This window comes from Eulemur rufifrons, chromosome 8 (assembly GCF_041146395.1).
Source record: "Eulemur rufifrons isolate Redbay chromosome 8, OSU_ERuf_1, whole genome shotgun sequence".
NCBI classification, from domain to species: Eukaryota; Metazoa; Chordata; class Mammalia; order Primates; family Lemuridae; genus Eulemur; species Eulemur rufifrons.
This window is the reverse complement of record NC_090990.1, coordinates 29,157,194-29,174,076: the sequence shown is the minus strand read 5'-3', so window position 1 is coordinate 29,174,076 and position 16,883 is coordinate 29,157,194. Positions and strand designations below refer to the sequence as shown.

General features: G+C 41.4%; 1 protein-coding gene across 1 annotated transcript in view; it reads left to right on the top strand.

Annotated features, from left to right (window-relative positions):
- Window positions 1–16,883, top strand: part of SCMH1 (Scm polycomb group protein homolog 1) — a 103,279-nt gene that overhangs the window by 75,086 nt on the left and 11,310 nt on the right. The window contains exons 8-9 of the mRNA XM_069479798.1: window positions 10,207–10,407; window positions 12,234–12,425. Of these exons, the coding sequence (XP_069335899.1) occupies window positions 10,207–10,407; window positions 12,234–12,425 (393 nt within the window). The remainder of the gene's footprint in view (window positions 1–10,206; window positions 10,408–12,233; window positions 12,426–16,883) is intronic.

The window sequence follows — 16,883 nt, the reverse complement described above, 5'->3', positions numbered from 1 at the left end:
TTTGTGTGACCTTGACATCACTTCCTTGTCTAAACTTCAGTTCTTCGTAGTCTTCACTATTTAAACGGAATTCTGTGAGCCACACTTGTATCCTTTATTATTTACCTTTTTTTTAACTTTATAACACTTTTTAAAAGATATTTTGATTTTTATCAGAGTTATACATGTTCATAGTTCAAAAGAATGAAGGGTCTACAAAACTTATTACAAAAGTCATTGGATGTAATTCTTATCTCTGCTCCTCTATAGGTAAGGCTTTTTTCCTCTAGTTTCTGTTAAGATTTTTCCTTTATCTTTGATTTTCTATAATTTGAAAATGGTATATATAGGGGTTTTTTTATTTTCTGGTTTTTGTTTGTTTTTTATTGTTGTTTTGTGTTGTTCTGTTTTGTTCAGCATTTTTCCTGTGCGATATTCTCTGAGCTTCCTGGATCTCTGGTTTGATGTCTGACATTAATTTGGGGAAATCCTCAATAATTATTGGTTCAATTCCTTTCTTCCTTCTCCTTCTGTGGTTACCATTATATGTATATTACACCTTTTGTATTAAATAGTTGTCCCACAGTTCTTAGATGTTCTGTTCTGGTTTTTTCAGTCTTTTTTCTCTTTGCTTTTAATTTTGGAAGTTTCTATTGAGATATCCTCAAGCTCAGCAATCCTTTCCTCAGCCCTGTCTATTCTACTAATGAACCAGCCAAAGACATTCTTCATTTCTGTTACAGTGTTTCTAATCTCTAGTATTTCTTCTTTATTTTTTCTTAGAATTTCTATCTTCCTGATTACATTGTCCATCTGTTCTTGCACTCTGTCTACTTTATCCATTAGAACCCTTAGCATATTAATCATAATTGTTTTAAATTCTCAATCTGATCATTCCAGCAGCTCTGCCATATCTAAGTCTGCTTGTGACACCTGCTCTGTTTCTTCAAACTGTGTTTTTTGTCTTTGAGTACACCTATACCTTGTAATGTCTTTGTGATAATTAGACATGATGTACTTGGTAAAAGTAACTATGGCAAATGGGCCCTTAGTAATGTGTGGTAAGGTGTGGGGAAAGGGAAAGCATTCTATAGTCCTGTGATGAGGTGTTAGTCTTTGAGTGAGCCTGTGCCCCTGGGCTGTAAATTTCACAAGAGCTTCTCAGTTCCCCCCACCCCCAACCTCCCTTAGGTTGGACAGAATAGCTAGAGTGACCTGGAGTGGGGTATTTCCCTTCTCCCACATGAGAGGCTAGAGTTGGCTAGAGTTGATTATTTCTCTTCCTTCAAGTCAGTTAGGCTCTGAAAAACCCCCAGTAGTTTGGGCTGTGGTAAAATAGTTTCTCCTGAGGAAAGACCTTGTTAAGAAGAACAGAGTACGCTGGTGTATTTCAAAATGGTTTGGCCCCTGCCAGAAACAGGAGATTTTTCCTCCAATATTTACTGTGAGAACCTGGTTGAGCTCCTGGAGGTAAAACTAACAAAAGTGTGCCCACTCCCCAAAACCCCCCATAACTGGGGCTCCCTGGAGTTTTTAACATCAGACTTGTCCACGCTGAGCCTCCAGCAGTTCATCAAGTACAGTTTAGGTTTTCCTGCCCTAGCACTGGTTCAGTAGAGGTTTCTGCCCCAGTAAGTTGTGATTCTCTATATTTACGTCTCTGCCTCTTCAAATTTGGGGGGCGGTGGTTTGCCCTGCGACCTCACTTCTCTAACAGATCTAAGAAAGATTGATTGATTTTTAAGTTTATTCATCTTTTTACTTGTTGTTAGGATGGAATGGTGAATTCCAGGTTCCTATGTGCCAGACCCTTCACTGAATTTTTTTACAGCTTCTGATTCTGATTTTATGGATGCAGTAGAAAACCTAAACATGACAGTATACAAAAATATCCTTATGACCTAAGATCAGGAAGGATTTTTAAAACCAGACAATAAGCATAAACTAAAAAGATCAATATATTCTACTATATTAAAATTAATACACCTCATCTCAGTTCCACATGGTATCATTTGAGGTGGCTCAATTGGGGCTGAGGATCGTTTATTCACATAAATAGCAAAACAAGTCCTGGCTAATGGTTCTTCTCCACAAGAACTTCTCCAAAGGGTAGCTTGGGCTCCCTCATACCATGGTGGCTGGGTTCCAAGGACAAGTGTCCCAAGAAACAGACAGTGGAAGCTACCATGTTATTAAGGCCTGAGCCCCAGACTTAGCATAGATCATTTTCCACCATATTGACCAATCAGTCACAGAGCCCAGATCCAAGAGGAGGGGAACAGACCCCACCTCTCAGTGGGAGAGAGGTCAAAGAATTACGGACCATAGTTTAAAACCACCATTCTGTGGATATAAATTATTAACATTTTCCCACTTGCAAAATGTATTCTTCCCCCACAAGATTTCCCATCAAAAGTCTCATCCCTTTATAGCATCAGGCTCAAGGTCTAGGATCTCATCATCTGAATAAGGTCTTTTAGGTTTGCTTTCTCAGGTTTCCTTCTTGAGTGCAGTTCTTTTCTAAGAAGTCTTTTCTGAAGACTTGTGAACTAAAGAAATAAGTTCTCTGCTCCCCACATACCCAACATACAGTGGTGGATAGGCATAAGAAAACTTTTATCTCCCATTCAAAATGGAGAAAAACTGGAGGCACACAGCAGTCACTGGTCTATAGAAATTCTGAAATCCAGCTGGGCATATGTTGCCAACTCCTTAATAAGGTTCAAAATTACCTGGGAGTTATTTTTCATGGCTCTTGGTTTTGTTCTCTGAATCATCCTTCCTTTTCCATAAGAAAACTGAGGTTGCCTTCTTAGTCTTCTTCTTGCCTGTAAAAGGTTGTGCATCCAAAGGATACTTTCCATTTTGTACCATCTTTGTCTCTTTTCATCCAAGCTGGCAATGCTTCCACTGGAATGATTCTCTTAGAAATTTGAGGGGTTTTCTTTGAATGCTATCAGAGTTCATCTCATTAAACAAAACCATAACCACAAAACTCTTACAGATAAGCCCTTCTATACTTTGGGCTTTCTGTATAGCTGCTGTGGGACAATACTCTTAAGATTCTTAAAAATCCTGTTGTTTAAGGGAAAGACTCTGTGAGACTTCCCTGTAAGATTCTTAGAGGGCCTTTTAGTCTGAAAGAGTCTGCGAAACATAGTCTTACATCTTTCTGACATCTTAACAAAGGATTTTATTGTCCTATTCTGGAGTTTATTTTTGGCCTGAGACCTTTTCTTAATTTATAGTTGTTTGCTTTCTAGATAGACTAGAAATGAGAAGCAGTTTTATTTATGAACTCTGCAAGTCCTGGGTGTGTGTGTATGTGTACATTTTTTAAGCTCTTCTCTCATCTTGCATTTTATCATAAGCAGTGAGAAGAAGCCAGGTGGCACTTTAATTACTTTGTCTGGAAATCTCATTTGCTATTTCCTTGAAAGTGCATTTCCATGTTATAATAAGCAACAGTCTTGTCAAACTTTCAATCACTTTTTAGCAAGTATTCCCCTGTCTTCTATCGTCCAATAAGATTTTCCTCACTTTCCTTTAAACCCTTACTGACAGCCTCCTTGGGAATCTTTAGGCTTCCTTAAAACTCTGCTGAAGGCTCTTCCAGTTTTCACTGACACTCTCTTTGTGGGCCTTTGGGCTGCTTTCTGCTGCCCAGTTCCAAAGCCAATGCCATGTGTATTAGGCTTTTGATAATGCAGCACCCTATTTCTGGTACCAGAATCTGTTCCAATAATCTTTTGCTATGTAACAAACCACCGGACAACTTCATGGCTTAAAACAACAGTGTAGGCAGGGCTGGGTGGAGACAGCTTGTCTCTGTTTCAGGGAGCGTCGGCTGGGGTGTCTTGACTAGGACTGGAGGATCCATTTTCACCCCATGGCTGACAGGTTGATTCTGGCTGTTGGTTTCTCTCCACATGGACCTCTCTACAGGGTGGCTTTGCTTCCTCACACTTGGTAGTTGGGATCTAAAAGCAAACGTCTCAAGAAATGGCAATGGAAATTGCCAGTTTCTTAATCCCTGGGCCCAGAAACTGGCACAGTGTCATTTCCACCATGGTCTATTGGTCAAATGTGACAAAGATCAATAAGAGTGATGTCAGAGAATTTCAGGGCCATGTTTTAAAACTAACACAGTCATCTAAAGGTTTTATAGTTTTACCATTTAATACATGTAGAATGTACTTTTTCATCATCACCAGACTAGTTTTATTTTTTTCCTTTTTTGTGTGTTTTAATTTAGGTAAAGTTTATATTAATAAAATGTACAGATGTTAAGGTCCAATTAAATGAGTTTTAATAAATGTAAGCACTCATGTAACTACAACCCCAATCAAGATAGAAGGCATTTTTGCCACCCCCAGAAGTTCCCTCATGCCTCATTACAGTCTTCACTTCCACCTTTATTTTTATCCCCATAGATTAGATTTTCCTGTTCTTGAACTTAATATACATGAATCATACTATATGTACTCTTTTATATCTAGTTTCTTTCGTTCAAAATAATATTTTTGAGAAGCACCCATGTTGTGCCTATCAGTAGTTCATTCTTTTTTTTTTTTTTTTTTTTTTTTTTTTTGACAGGGTCTCTCTCTATCATCTGGGCTAAAAAGTGCAGTAGTGTCATCATAGCTCACTGCAACCTCAAACTTCTGGGATCAAGTGATCCTCCTGCCTCAGCCTCCCAAGTAGCTGGGACTACAGGCATGTGCCACCATGTTCAGCTAATTTTATACTCTTTGTAGAGATGGGGTCTCACTATGTTGCTCAGGCTGATCTCAAACTCCTGGCCTCAAGTGATCCTCCTGCCTTGGCCTCCCACAGTGCCAGGTTATAGGTGTGAGCCACAGTGTCAGGCCTCTTTCCTTTTTTGTTCTTTTCAGGCTCTCAATGGATTAGGTGATGCCCACCCACATTGGGGAGGATGATATGCTTTACTCAATTCAGAGATTCAAATGATAATCTCATTCAGAAACACCATCAAAGAAACATCCAGAAATGTTTAACCAAATATCTGGGCATTCTGTGACACAGTCCAGTTGACTATGGCTTGCGTTTTCACTTTTAAAAGTGATGTCTTTTGATGAATAGATGCTTTTAATTTTGATGAAATTATTTTTTCTTTTATGATTAATGTCTTTTGTGTCCTGTCTAGGAAATTTTTGCCTACCTCAATGTTTTTGATACGGAATATTCTTAACAGGAATAGAAGAGAGGATGTATCTTTTTCAAGTTCCGACTTCACACTGATTCTTTCCATTTACTTTATTGTTGTTTCTTATTTGTTCCATGTTTATCTATTACTTAGCTTATTATTCTCTACTTTCCTCATAGCATCAACCACTAAGACTTTCTACTGCATTTCTTTATGTGAACTTTTATTTGAAAACAGGGTCTTGAAACTTAAAAGAAAATATGTGAAAAAACCCCCACCAGACTATATGGTATTTAAAGTCTGTCATCTCTAAGATGTTATGATTTTATGATTCACTGGGTGAGGATAATCTAAGCGGAATTCCTTTTTAGGGACAGGTCTGGGTTTTGTGGGACCTGAAGCTTATATTATTTAGTGATATCTTTTTAAGAAAAAGAATTTTGCCAGCATTTCACCTGGAATTCCCTTACTGCAAGATGTGTCAGATATGCCCAGATGTGATCTAGCGTGTTGGGATGCATAGACATGCAAGTTTGCTCACGTTGCTGTAAATTTGTGTCCTACATTCAGAGGAATTCTGAAAATTTCTATTTTAGAATTCCTGTTTTAAAAAACTCAGCCGGGCGCGGTGGCTCACGCCTGTAATCCTAGCACTCTGGGAGGCCGAGGTGGGCGGATCGTTTGAGCTCAGGAGTTCGAGACCAGCCTGAGCAAGAGCGAGACCCCATCTCTACTAAAAATAGAAAGAAATTATATGGACAGCTAAAAATATATAGAAAAAATTAGCCGGGCATGGTGGTGCATGCCTGTAGTCCCAGCTACTCAGGAGGCTGAGACAGGAGGATCCCTTGAGCTCAGGAGTTTGAGGTTGCTGTGAGCTAGGCTGACGCCACGGCACTCACTCTAGCCTGGGCAACAGAGCGAGACTCTGTCTCAAAAAAAAAAAAAAAAAAAAACATATGATGTGTTTATATTTGTGTACATTCCAATATCAAGTGTGTCTTTGACAAAACAGAAATTCCATTTTGAATGGTAGACAATGAGATCAAATCTTCAACTTACAATTTTACATGTCTGATAATTGAAAGAATTCTGCAAAGACGACCGTCTGGTTCTGTGCATTTCAGAGCTCTATTTGTCTCCACATGTATAACATAATGTAGCCAGTGCCCTTCATCTCTATATTATGATCCCAGACCAGTCCCAGATTGGGCACGTGGCCTATTCGTGGAAGGAATTTTACGCTGGGAGGCCAGCAGTAAGCTAGCTATACAGAGAACTGACTGATAACTGCGTCAGTGTATCCCACTAAATCCAAACTAAATGTCTCCAACTCAACTTCCCCTAAAGCTGAATCCTCGAAATACCTCTACCCACTCTAATGCCACTCAACAAGAGGGAAAATGTGCTGGAGGAAAAGTAGTAGTGGGAAGAGAAAGCTCTTAAACAATTGTAGTTAGATGTCTTACTTTTTCAAATTTTACAAAAATATATGTCCGTGTGAATACATTGCTGGAGCCTCTCTTAGAACTTGGAAGGGGCCTGTGTAAATGAGAAACAAAGCTTAAGATTTGTTATTTCATGGTAAATCTGCCTCTATTTGTTACTTAAAATTAGAAGTGTAAATAGAAGCATTATTTAACAATTACTCCCTGTTGAAAACATTAGATAATATTTAAATCTTAGAATTTAGTATATTAGGTGCTAACGCATATATGCATCCTCTATACATTATAGAAAACATGTAATTCTTCAGTGCTTAGCACATATTAGATAGATGAAAATGGTTTAAGAATGAGTATATGCATGAGTAAATATTTAAAACGTGATGATTGGGACTGTTACAAAAGACTAGCGTAAAAGTAACTTCTCCCCATCAAGTAGTTCATTCTTTTTTACTGCCAAATGATATACGATTAAATGAATATATAGTCATGCGTCGCATAACGAAGGGAGTACATTCTGAGAGATGCACTTTGGGGCAGTTTCATCATTGTGCAGACATCACAGAGTGTACTTACTCAAACCTAGATGGTGTGGCCTGCTACACACCTAGGCTGTATAGTATAGCCTATTGCTCCTAGCCGAGGAACCTGTACAGCATGTTTCTATACTGGATACTGTAGGCAATTACAACAAAATGGTAAGTATTTATGTATCTGAACATTAAAAACTAACAGTAAAAATATGGCATAAAAAATAAAAAATGGTACACCTGCATAGGGAGGGTATACCGTGAATGGAGCTTGTAGAACTGGAAGTTGCTCTAGGTGAGTTGGTGAGTAATGATGAGTGAATGTGAAGGCGTAGGACACTACTCGTGTAGACACGTGTAAACACTGTGTACTTTGGCTATACTAAATTTATTTTTAAAACTTTTCTTCAATGTTTAATTAACCTAAGCTTACTATAATTCTTTTGCGTTATAAATTTTTTCAATGTTTTGACTCTTTTGTAATGACACTTAGCTTAAAATACAAACACATTATACAGCTGAATAAAAATATTTTTTCTCTGTATCTTTATAAGCTTTTTTCTATTTATTTTATTTTTTTTACTTTTTAAGCTTTTTTGTTAAAAACTAAGACACAAATACATTCATTAGCCTAGGCCTACACAGGGTCAGGGTCATCAATATCACTGTCTTCCACCTCCACATCTTGTCCCACTGGAAGGTCTTCAGGGACAATAACACACGTGAAGCTATCATCTCCTATGATAACAATGCCTTCTTCTAGAATTCCTCCTAAAGCACCTGCCTGAGGCTGTTTTACAGTTAACTTTTTTTAAAGAAATAAGTAGGAGTACACTAAAATAATGATAAGAAGCGTGGTACAGTAAATACATAAACTAGTAATATGTCATTATCAAGTGTTATGTACTATATAGTTGTATATGCTGTGCTTTTATATGACTGACAGCACTGAAGGTTTATTTAGACCAGCATCACTATAAACACGTGAGTAATGCATTATACTGTGACTTTACCATAGCTATGATGTCACTAGGTTTTAGGAATTTTTCAGCTCCATTATAATTTTATGGGACCACGTCATATATATGGTCCATTGTTGACTGAAACGTCATTATACGGTGCAAGACTGTACTACAATTTGTGTATCTCTTTTCTTGTTAATGGACATTTGGGTTGGTTCTAGTTTGAGGTTATTTTGAATAAACTGTTAATGAACATTCTTGTAAGTGTCTTTTCATAGGCAATTGTTTTAGTTTTATTATTATTATCTCTCTGAGTTTTCCTGCATTTTTAGTTGTTTTCAGTAGAAAAGTCACATTACCAGACATGGAAATCCTGTTTAACAGACCTCAGTCAGTCCTTCTCTTTATAGATCTACCTTCACACTCACCTTCAGGGGCACCTACTCTGCCAATTCTTAGGTCTTTTGTAAATTATAAGATGAAATAGCATGGCTCTCATCATTCCACATTCCTGCTTGGAGGTATGCAGCTTTCTTGGGTCTCCTAAATCAGTTGCTACCTTTCCAGCTTCCAAAATTTTATTGTTGTCTCCTCACTTATCATCTAGGTCATTTTAGTGAGTTTTAAGGAAAGAACAGGGTAAAATGTATATGTTCAATTCATCCTGTTTACCCTTATCTTTTTTTTTTCTTTCTTTTTCTCCTGTCACCTTCCACATCCTGCCTCTCGTTTTCTATTTTCCATTTTCTTCCATCTGTGTTGCTTCTCCTTAGAATTATAAAGGTGGAGAGTCCTCAGAGAGCATCTGGCTCAGCCCCTTCATTTTATAGATGGTGAACCTGAGACCCAAAGAGGATGACAGACCGTCCACTGGCCACACACCTACTGCTCTTATCCTTTTTGCCTTTAATAGCAAAGAGACTTTTACCTTCCTATCCCTTCAGTTAGTGAGCCACAGCTGTGTGAGAAAGAAGTGTACCCCTACTCAAATGGGAGCCCGGAAGGTAGATCAGAGGAGAGAATGCCACTGCTGACCAGGCTGCTGTGGGTCTTCTCCAGAGAACAAGGAGACAATTCCGTTTAGGACTGCCTCGTTCTCCTGTGCCCACCCTGCCCCTTCCCCACCACAGGGCCGGGTGTAGGGCAACAACTAGAAGAGTGCCTGGCTGTCTTGACAGGAGAAACTACTCAATCAAACAAATATGTAAATCGGACACTCAGGCTCTTTTCCTTCCTTTTTTTTTTTTCTTTATGCTAATTTTTTTTTAATTTTTACTACTTTATTTGGGCCTGAATGTTGATGCAGAAGATAACAAAGGGTGGCTGGGTGTGGCAGCTCACACTTGTAATCCCAGCACTCTGGGAGGCTGAGGCGGAAAGACTGCTTGAGGCCAGGAGTTTGAGACCAGCCTGAGCAAAAGCGAGACCCCCATCTCCACAAAAAATAGAAAAATTAGCCAGAAGAGGTGGCACACACCTGTAGTCCCAGCTACTCAGGAGTCTGAGGTAAGAGAATCACTTGAGCCCAGGAGTTGGAGGTTGCTGTGAGCTATGATAAGGCCACTGTACTCTAGCCAGGGCAACAGAGCAAGACACTGTCTAAAAAAAAAAAGTGGTGGGGGGGGTGGCGGGGACTCTAGGCCCAGGCAAGTGACCAGTGGTGTAACCATTCTCAGTCCAATGCCAAACATATACATACATGCACATGCACACTCTTGCTAATATTGCCATGGCCCCACAACCCCTTATATATATAAGGTGAAAGGTATGAAGAATATGTGAGGCAACCAAGTACAGAAAATGAAAATTCATACATCTGGCGAATTGTTTAGATTTTCTTTTCAGTACATGGAAGACAAAGTGCAAATTCTGTGCCCTGGCTTTTTGTCTGGGCTGTTGTCCCAGTGGACTGTTCCAAGAGCCTTTGGTCATGCAGTTTGGGTTGGCGACAGCTGGGCACAGCCTTTTCTTGACCCCCACACCCACAGTGTTTCACCAGCTTAGCTGCTGGGAATTCTGCTGGGGATCAGAATCCAGGGTATAAAAGATGGAATAGAATTCTGTTCTTTGACTTCTCTACTCCAGAGACTCCTTAAGCTTCTTTGATTCTTTGTCTCCTGTAGTTTGTATCTACTTGAACAAGAATGGCAGCACAGGCCCCCACTTAGATAAGAAGAAGGTCCAGCAACTCCCTGACCATTTTGGGCCAGCCCGTGCCTCTGTGGTGTTACAACAGGCTGTCCAGGCTTGCATCGACTGTGCTTATCACCAGAAAACCGTCTTCAGCTTCCTCAAACAGGGCCACGGTGGTGAGGTTATCTCAGGTAAGCACCCTTGGGCTGGTATTGCCTCCAAGTCAAAGGGGCAGGCCTTCTCAACTGGCTGATTTCTGACAAGGCGTCCCGGTTCCGACTTCACAGTTGCAGGCTCTGGAGAAACGTGAAGGTATTCCATCCCTCAGAAAATCCTCACTTCCAACTTCCAGATGCCCTTTGAGCCTTCCCATAGCTCTGCCAAGGAGAATAGCCATACAGATTCTGCTTAACTGAGCCTTTAAATAGATTCCTTTCCTGTCTGCCTGTTTTAACTTCTCCCATACAGAAAGTATAGGCGTGTATTGCTTTCAAGGCATTACAGAAGAAAGAATTTAGGGGGCTGTATTATGGCAACTTGTCTCCAGACTACCACGGCCACCCACCTGGCTTCAGGGAACCACTGAACTCTTCTCTCATTCCTTTAACTCCTTAGCTCCCCAGTCCTAAACCAGGCCCAATATAAGAAGGTTAAATTCTAGGGCAGAACGGGAAGAGTCATCCCCTCTTTCTTTCCTGCTGTGAGAGTTTATTTGATAGCACAGAGTTTTTTGCTCTCAATGAGAATATTCATTTTTTTCTGCTGTGCCCTGCTTCTGTTTCAGTTTTCCTAAATCCAAAACCTTATTCTTTACCCACTAAAACATATCAAAACTTGACCAAGAGGCTTTCAATCTTAACTGTGATGCTATTCCATATCCCCTGCCCCTCCTCCCTAACCAGTTGCAATAACCAGCCTCAGGAAGCCCAGCTGACATGAAAGACCCCATAAATAACCAAACTGTATTCTTTAGGGAACATTTACTGAGCCCTATTTTTGTGTCAGGTTATTGCCAGACACTGGCCGGGAGAGGCAGGAGATAGAGGATGACAGGCTTAGGCTCTGCACCAGTGGAAATGAAAGAACGTAGACAGCTAACTGTGAGAAATGCTGTAATAGAGAAATGTGTACAGAGTGGTGTGGAAGCCCAGATTAGGGAGTAATTGGCTACATGGAGGTTGGAGCGGACAAGAAGGGAATATTATGGGAGACTAGGAGCTGCTTGGGAAATTAAGCCTCATGTCCCTTCTGAAGCCCAAGCTACTCCCTGGTCTCTTTCTGCTCTGTGCAGCAGTCTGCAGAGACCGGGCCTTCTTTGCTACCTCTCTTCAGCTGCTGTCACCTTTACCCCCTCTAGGGTTCTTCCTGTGTCCCAAAATTGGTTCCCAAGAATGACCTATCTCCCCAAATCCCCATTTCCTTGCTGTCCTCAGAGACAAATACATAGGTCTTTTGCTTTTTAAGAATTATACTAATACATATTTTAATAGAAATAGGGAATAAAATAAAACCAAGCATGAAACAGTTCCAAATGTTGCTAAAATTCTAGTGCCCTTATATAGATCAGAAATTGTGTGCCCGAACCATTGCTGGCAATAGCTGTATTCCCATCTTCTTCCCAGGTTCTCTGCTCTTAGGCAGTTCTTGTGAAAATAGCATCCTAAATGAACAGGTGTGAATTCTCCTAGTGTGAATTTCCTGGAGGAGGCCCAGCCAAGTGATGGAGCAGATACAATTATGTTCGTAGTTGTTTTCACAGGTTGAATGAAATCATTCCAGAGCCCCGGGTGCAACAGACCTGGCCTGGCCACTCCCATAATTGCAAGCCCTTTGGAGTTGGAGGCAAAAATCAAAGCCCTTGAGGGAGGGAGGGGAGAGAGGGAGGGAGAAAACCTGGGGCACTGATTCCCTTTGTGTAACCAGGTAAGCCTGAGACAAGCAGTGGGCCGGACTCCTGCCCAGCGCTGTACCGCACCGCTGGGCTGACGTGCTCGGCTCTGTTTACTTAACTCCACAGCCGTGTTTGACCGGGAACAGCACACCCTCAACCTCCCAGCAGTCAACAGCATCACCTACGTCCTCCGCTTCCTGGAGAAACTCTGCCACAACCTTCGTAGTGACAATCTGTTTGGCAACCAGCCCTTTACACAGACTCACTTGTCACTCACTTCCACAGAGTACGGCCACAGGCACGACAGGTACCTACCAGGTAGGAGCTGGGATGGGGCCTGGGCTGAGAGTTGGGGACAGGGCTAGCAGCGGTACCTGTGGGGGCCCAGGGCCGGCCCTCAGACCTGCTGACCTGGTATCTACTATGCAGAGGTCTGGTTTTCTGTCTCTTACCTTTACCATATCCGAACTTTTAGGTTTCTCTCATCTTTACTTTCTCTTCAGGATTTTGTTTTCTATCTCTAGGATTATCCTTATTTCCTCTGGACTCTTATCCCTAGAAAAAGGTGATTTATGATTCCTCTTCTGATCTCCAGACTGCGTGCGGACCCCTGTGAAGTCCCAGTACACATCCCAGGGTAAATGTGGCAGCAAAGGCCTAACCGTGATTTCCCTGCCAGCAGGAAGGGTTAGTCTCAGGCTGCAGATTGAGAAATGTGCTCCCTGGTGATTGGCCATCCATTCTTTCCTTTGGCACATGGCCCTAACTCTCAGCACTGCCAGTCTAGCAAGTTGATTCAAGTTCCTGCTGTTTCTAACTAGGCTGAAAAATAACTTTCTTAGTTAACATACCAGACCCACAATGAGAAAGTGGATGCCACGTGGCCAGATCAGTGACTAAGTACTTCTGAGAGAGGTTAAAGAAGTGGAACTTGGCTTCTCTAACCTGGAGCCCAAGACACAGAACAAGAGAGAGGGAAGGTAACGCTGCAAGGTAGGTCATTGTTGAGAGAGGGAAGAAAGGCCCTTTAAAAAGAGTCCTGCAGACTCTGATCTCAGCGGAGGAGTAGAGAGCGGGGCTGTCCTGTCTGATCATGAGAGGGCACAAGACTGAAAGTTGCCCCTTCTCACCTTCCTCTATACAAGTCCACATTGCCTTCCTTGGTATCTTTTCATCATAGCCTCAACAGAATCATCTCCGATAAAAGTGCTGGGAAGTGACTATTCACCCAGTCCTCTTCTCCCTTTCCCCTAGATCATACTTCTGCACCCAAATATTGCTTTTGTGACTTGCAAGCAGGGCAAAAAAATACCTGAATTTGAAATCTTCCTTGTGGAGGCCAAACCATCTGGTTCCTGCAGCCATTTCTGTGACCTCCTGGCTAATCCTTTTCTTCAGAGGGAACTTCTCACCTAACCTGCTCTAGACTGCTTGCTTTCAGCATCAGAATCTCTAAGAACAGAAAAAGGTGTCTTAGTGGCAGTTAGAATGTTGCCCTGGGAGTCTGGACTGGGCATGGTGGAGTTGATACAGACAAAGGCAAGTTGTTAAATGTCCCCAGCTGTTGGCATCCAGGAATTCTGATCTGTATTTCAGTAATGAAAGTTAGGCCTACCTGAGATTCTGAAAGAATGGATACACGAGAGGAGGTAGTATGTCCTCCTCATCTAAAGAGAGATTTCTCAAAGAAACAGGAACTCAAAATTCTTAAATAGAATACTGTCATTAAGTAGTGAGAGAAATGTACTGGTAGCAGCATTCAGAGACTGGTAGGAGTATACCTCATGGGCCTGCAGTCCTGAAGGTAGTTTGGGATTGGAGCTTGGCCTTTCCCGGGAATTCTATTCAAATTTACATCTCTCTGATTCAACCACCAGATAAGAGGAAGTGAGCTTTAGCCAGACTCCTCTTCTTGCCTCACCAACTAAGAAAGAGACAAAGATCAAGGGTATCACATTCTGCCATTGGCTGCCACCTTTTCTTTCCCCTGTTTTCAGACAGAGTGAGCCAACCCTGTGCACCCTCCTCTGCTCTCTAAGCTCTGTTTCTCATAACGGGTGCTCAGCAGCTTGTCTGCTCTCACCCTGGTTTCTCTTTGCTTCCCTGAAATGAGCGTTTTAACTGTGCCCAGACAAGCCAGAGTCTTGCCTAAACTACTCTGTGCTCCTTAGCTTATCTTTTCTGCCTACGTACCCACCTACCTGCTTTACTGACCCTTGGCCCCGCCTCTGATCATTTATCACTTCCTGCGTTTTTCTGATTGTTTACCCAAACCTCTGCCAAAGAGCTCAATCTGTACAAGAGCTGTCTTTTGCTTTGCCCTTTGGATCTGGTATTTTCCTGCCCTTCTGCCTGGCTACACCCTTCTACTAGTTTGACATCCGTAGGTACCACCTCTGTTATCTGGGTGCTTACTGGAACCCTCTGCCTCTCCTACAACCCTGTCTCTGTGCTACCCACCAATTATGGCCTTGGCCCAGCTGAGCATGTACTTCCAATATAGCAGATAGTCACTAAAAGCTCAGGTAGATTTTATATCCCATTAAGCTTCCATACCTAAGTTGAGACAATTACTTTTTTCTTCAGTGTTTTATTTTGAAAAATTTCAAGCCTACAGAAAAGTTACAAAAATAGTACATAATGAGGAACCATGGACTGTTTACCTAGATTTACCACTTAACTTTTTGCAATATTTACTTTGTCTCTAAGTTTGTGTGTGTGTATATATATCTGTATCTGTATACTTAAAATATGCATATTTTTATTTATGTACTAAATCACTTGAGAGTTAATTGTAGATGAGACTTTATCCTTAAATACTTCTATGTATATCTCCTAAGAATAAGGAGTATAATATTATGATCAAGAAATTTAACATTAATAAAATACTAAAGAAATTTGATTAATAAAATACTGCTAGCTAATATACAGTACATATTAGAACTTTCCCCAGTTGTCCCAATAGTATCTGTTGTAGCTGTTTTTTCCTAATTTGGGATCCAATAAAGAATCATCCACTGCATTACATTGTACTTTCTCTTTAATTTCCTTTACCTAGAACAGTTCTCCAGGCTTTTTTTTTTCTTTCTTGCATGACACGACATTGGCATTTTGAAGAATCTAGGCCAAGTGTTTTGGTTTAAGTCATCAAACATTTATCAAATACTTATTCTGTGCCAGATTCTGTACTGGACTCTGGGGAGACAGAGGTAAAACAGACTCCATCACTACACTCAGAGAGCTGAGAGAGGGAGAAATATGTAAACATGTAAGTGGTAAGAGCAGGGAGCAGCAGTACTGTGGCCGGCCAGGTGTGATGAGCCTTGAGTAAGGTGAAGGAAGTGGTCAGGGGAGGATTCCTGGGGGAGGCAATGTCAAAGCAGAGTCCCCTTTTTGGAACTACACACATGGCTGGATCCAATAAGAGGCTTGTGAAGACTAAGTAAGAGGAGCTTCTTCTGGCCACCTAAAAAATTGACAGTATTAGGCAGGAGATTGTATTGATGTTGCTGGTCCTAGTGATTTAATGACCTTGCCTAGTCCAGGTGCCACCAGTTCAGATTTTCAGACCCCTCAACTCAGAATCCAGATCCCAGTTAGCATTCTTACCATGGCTAAGAGGAAGACACCCACTGATTTGCATCAGCATCTGGTGAGCCCCTATGATAATTATGCCATTGTCACCATAATTATTTTTCACATCTTTTAGCTCATGTGAGGCAGCTGTACTATCCCCAGTTTTAGCTGAGTAAAATGAGGGCTAAAAAGGTGAGATTACCCTGCTGGTAAGTGCAGAAACTGGATAAGACCTTGAATTGTCACAGAAAGTTGAGGTTTGCCACTTCAACTCTGAAAAACAAAATAATTCCTCACATTCATAAAGTCTGTCCCATTCCATTTTCTCATGAAAAGGGGTGACTTTTCCCCATCTTACAGATGAGGAAACTGGTGCTCAGAGAAGACAAGCTACTTGCGTAGGATAACAAATCTAGTGAAAGGGAGGAGCCCAGGCGTAGAACCCAGCTCTCCTGCTTCCTGGATTGGGTTCCTGTTCATGTCTCAAAGTGGAATACTGTTACAGTCATCTTTCCTGGAAAGCAGGAATCAGAAACCTCATCTGTGGAAAGTGGGTGGGAGATGGTTTAGGTATCATGGAGCCTCAGAGACTACTCTTTTCAGAACCACTTCTAGGAAAGGGCTTCAACAATTTAACCTCCCTAAGATATAGGTGAATAGCTGTCTAATGCTAGATTTGACTTTGAGCCCATGGTTACCAAGCAATTTTAGGTGAGTATTAGAAAGTATTCCTAAAATCCTAAACCATCTTGCCACTGAGGTCTTACTGCATGCCAGACAGCATGCTTGAATTCAGTGTTCATCAGAGGCTCTGAATAAATCCCAAGCATTATCTAAGTACCTGATCTCTAAGAAAAATCACAAAGGACAGTATTATGGTCCAGTACCCAAGACAACCCCCCTCCACAGGCAGAGAATACTGTGGCCAGAGCTGAGGAACTGACTTGGTTTCAGTAGAACCCAATCATGAGAGGGAGTCTGCTTCAGGTTCCATAGCACAATGTTTGGGCACTGCTGCTTGGTGTTGGGCTCTGGATTTGGTGTAGACACAACAGGGTGAGATTCCCTTTACAAAGGTTTTCATAGCCATTCTCTTCTGATATTCACAATCTCCTGGGAAGAAAAGGGTTCCCATGTTATAGATGAAGAGACTGAGGTTCTCAGGGAAGCACTCTGCTGAATGGCAGAGCCAAATTCTAA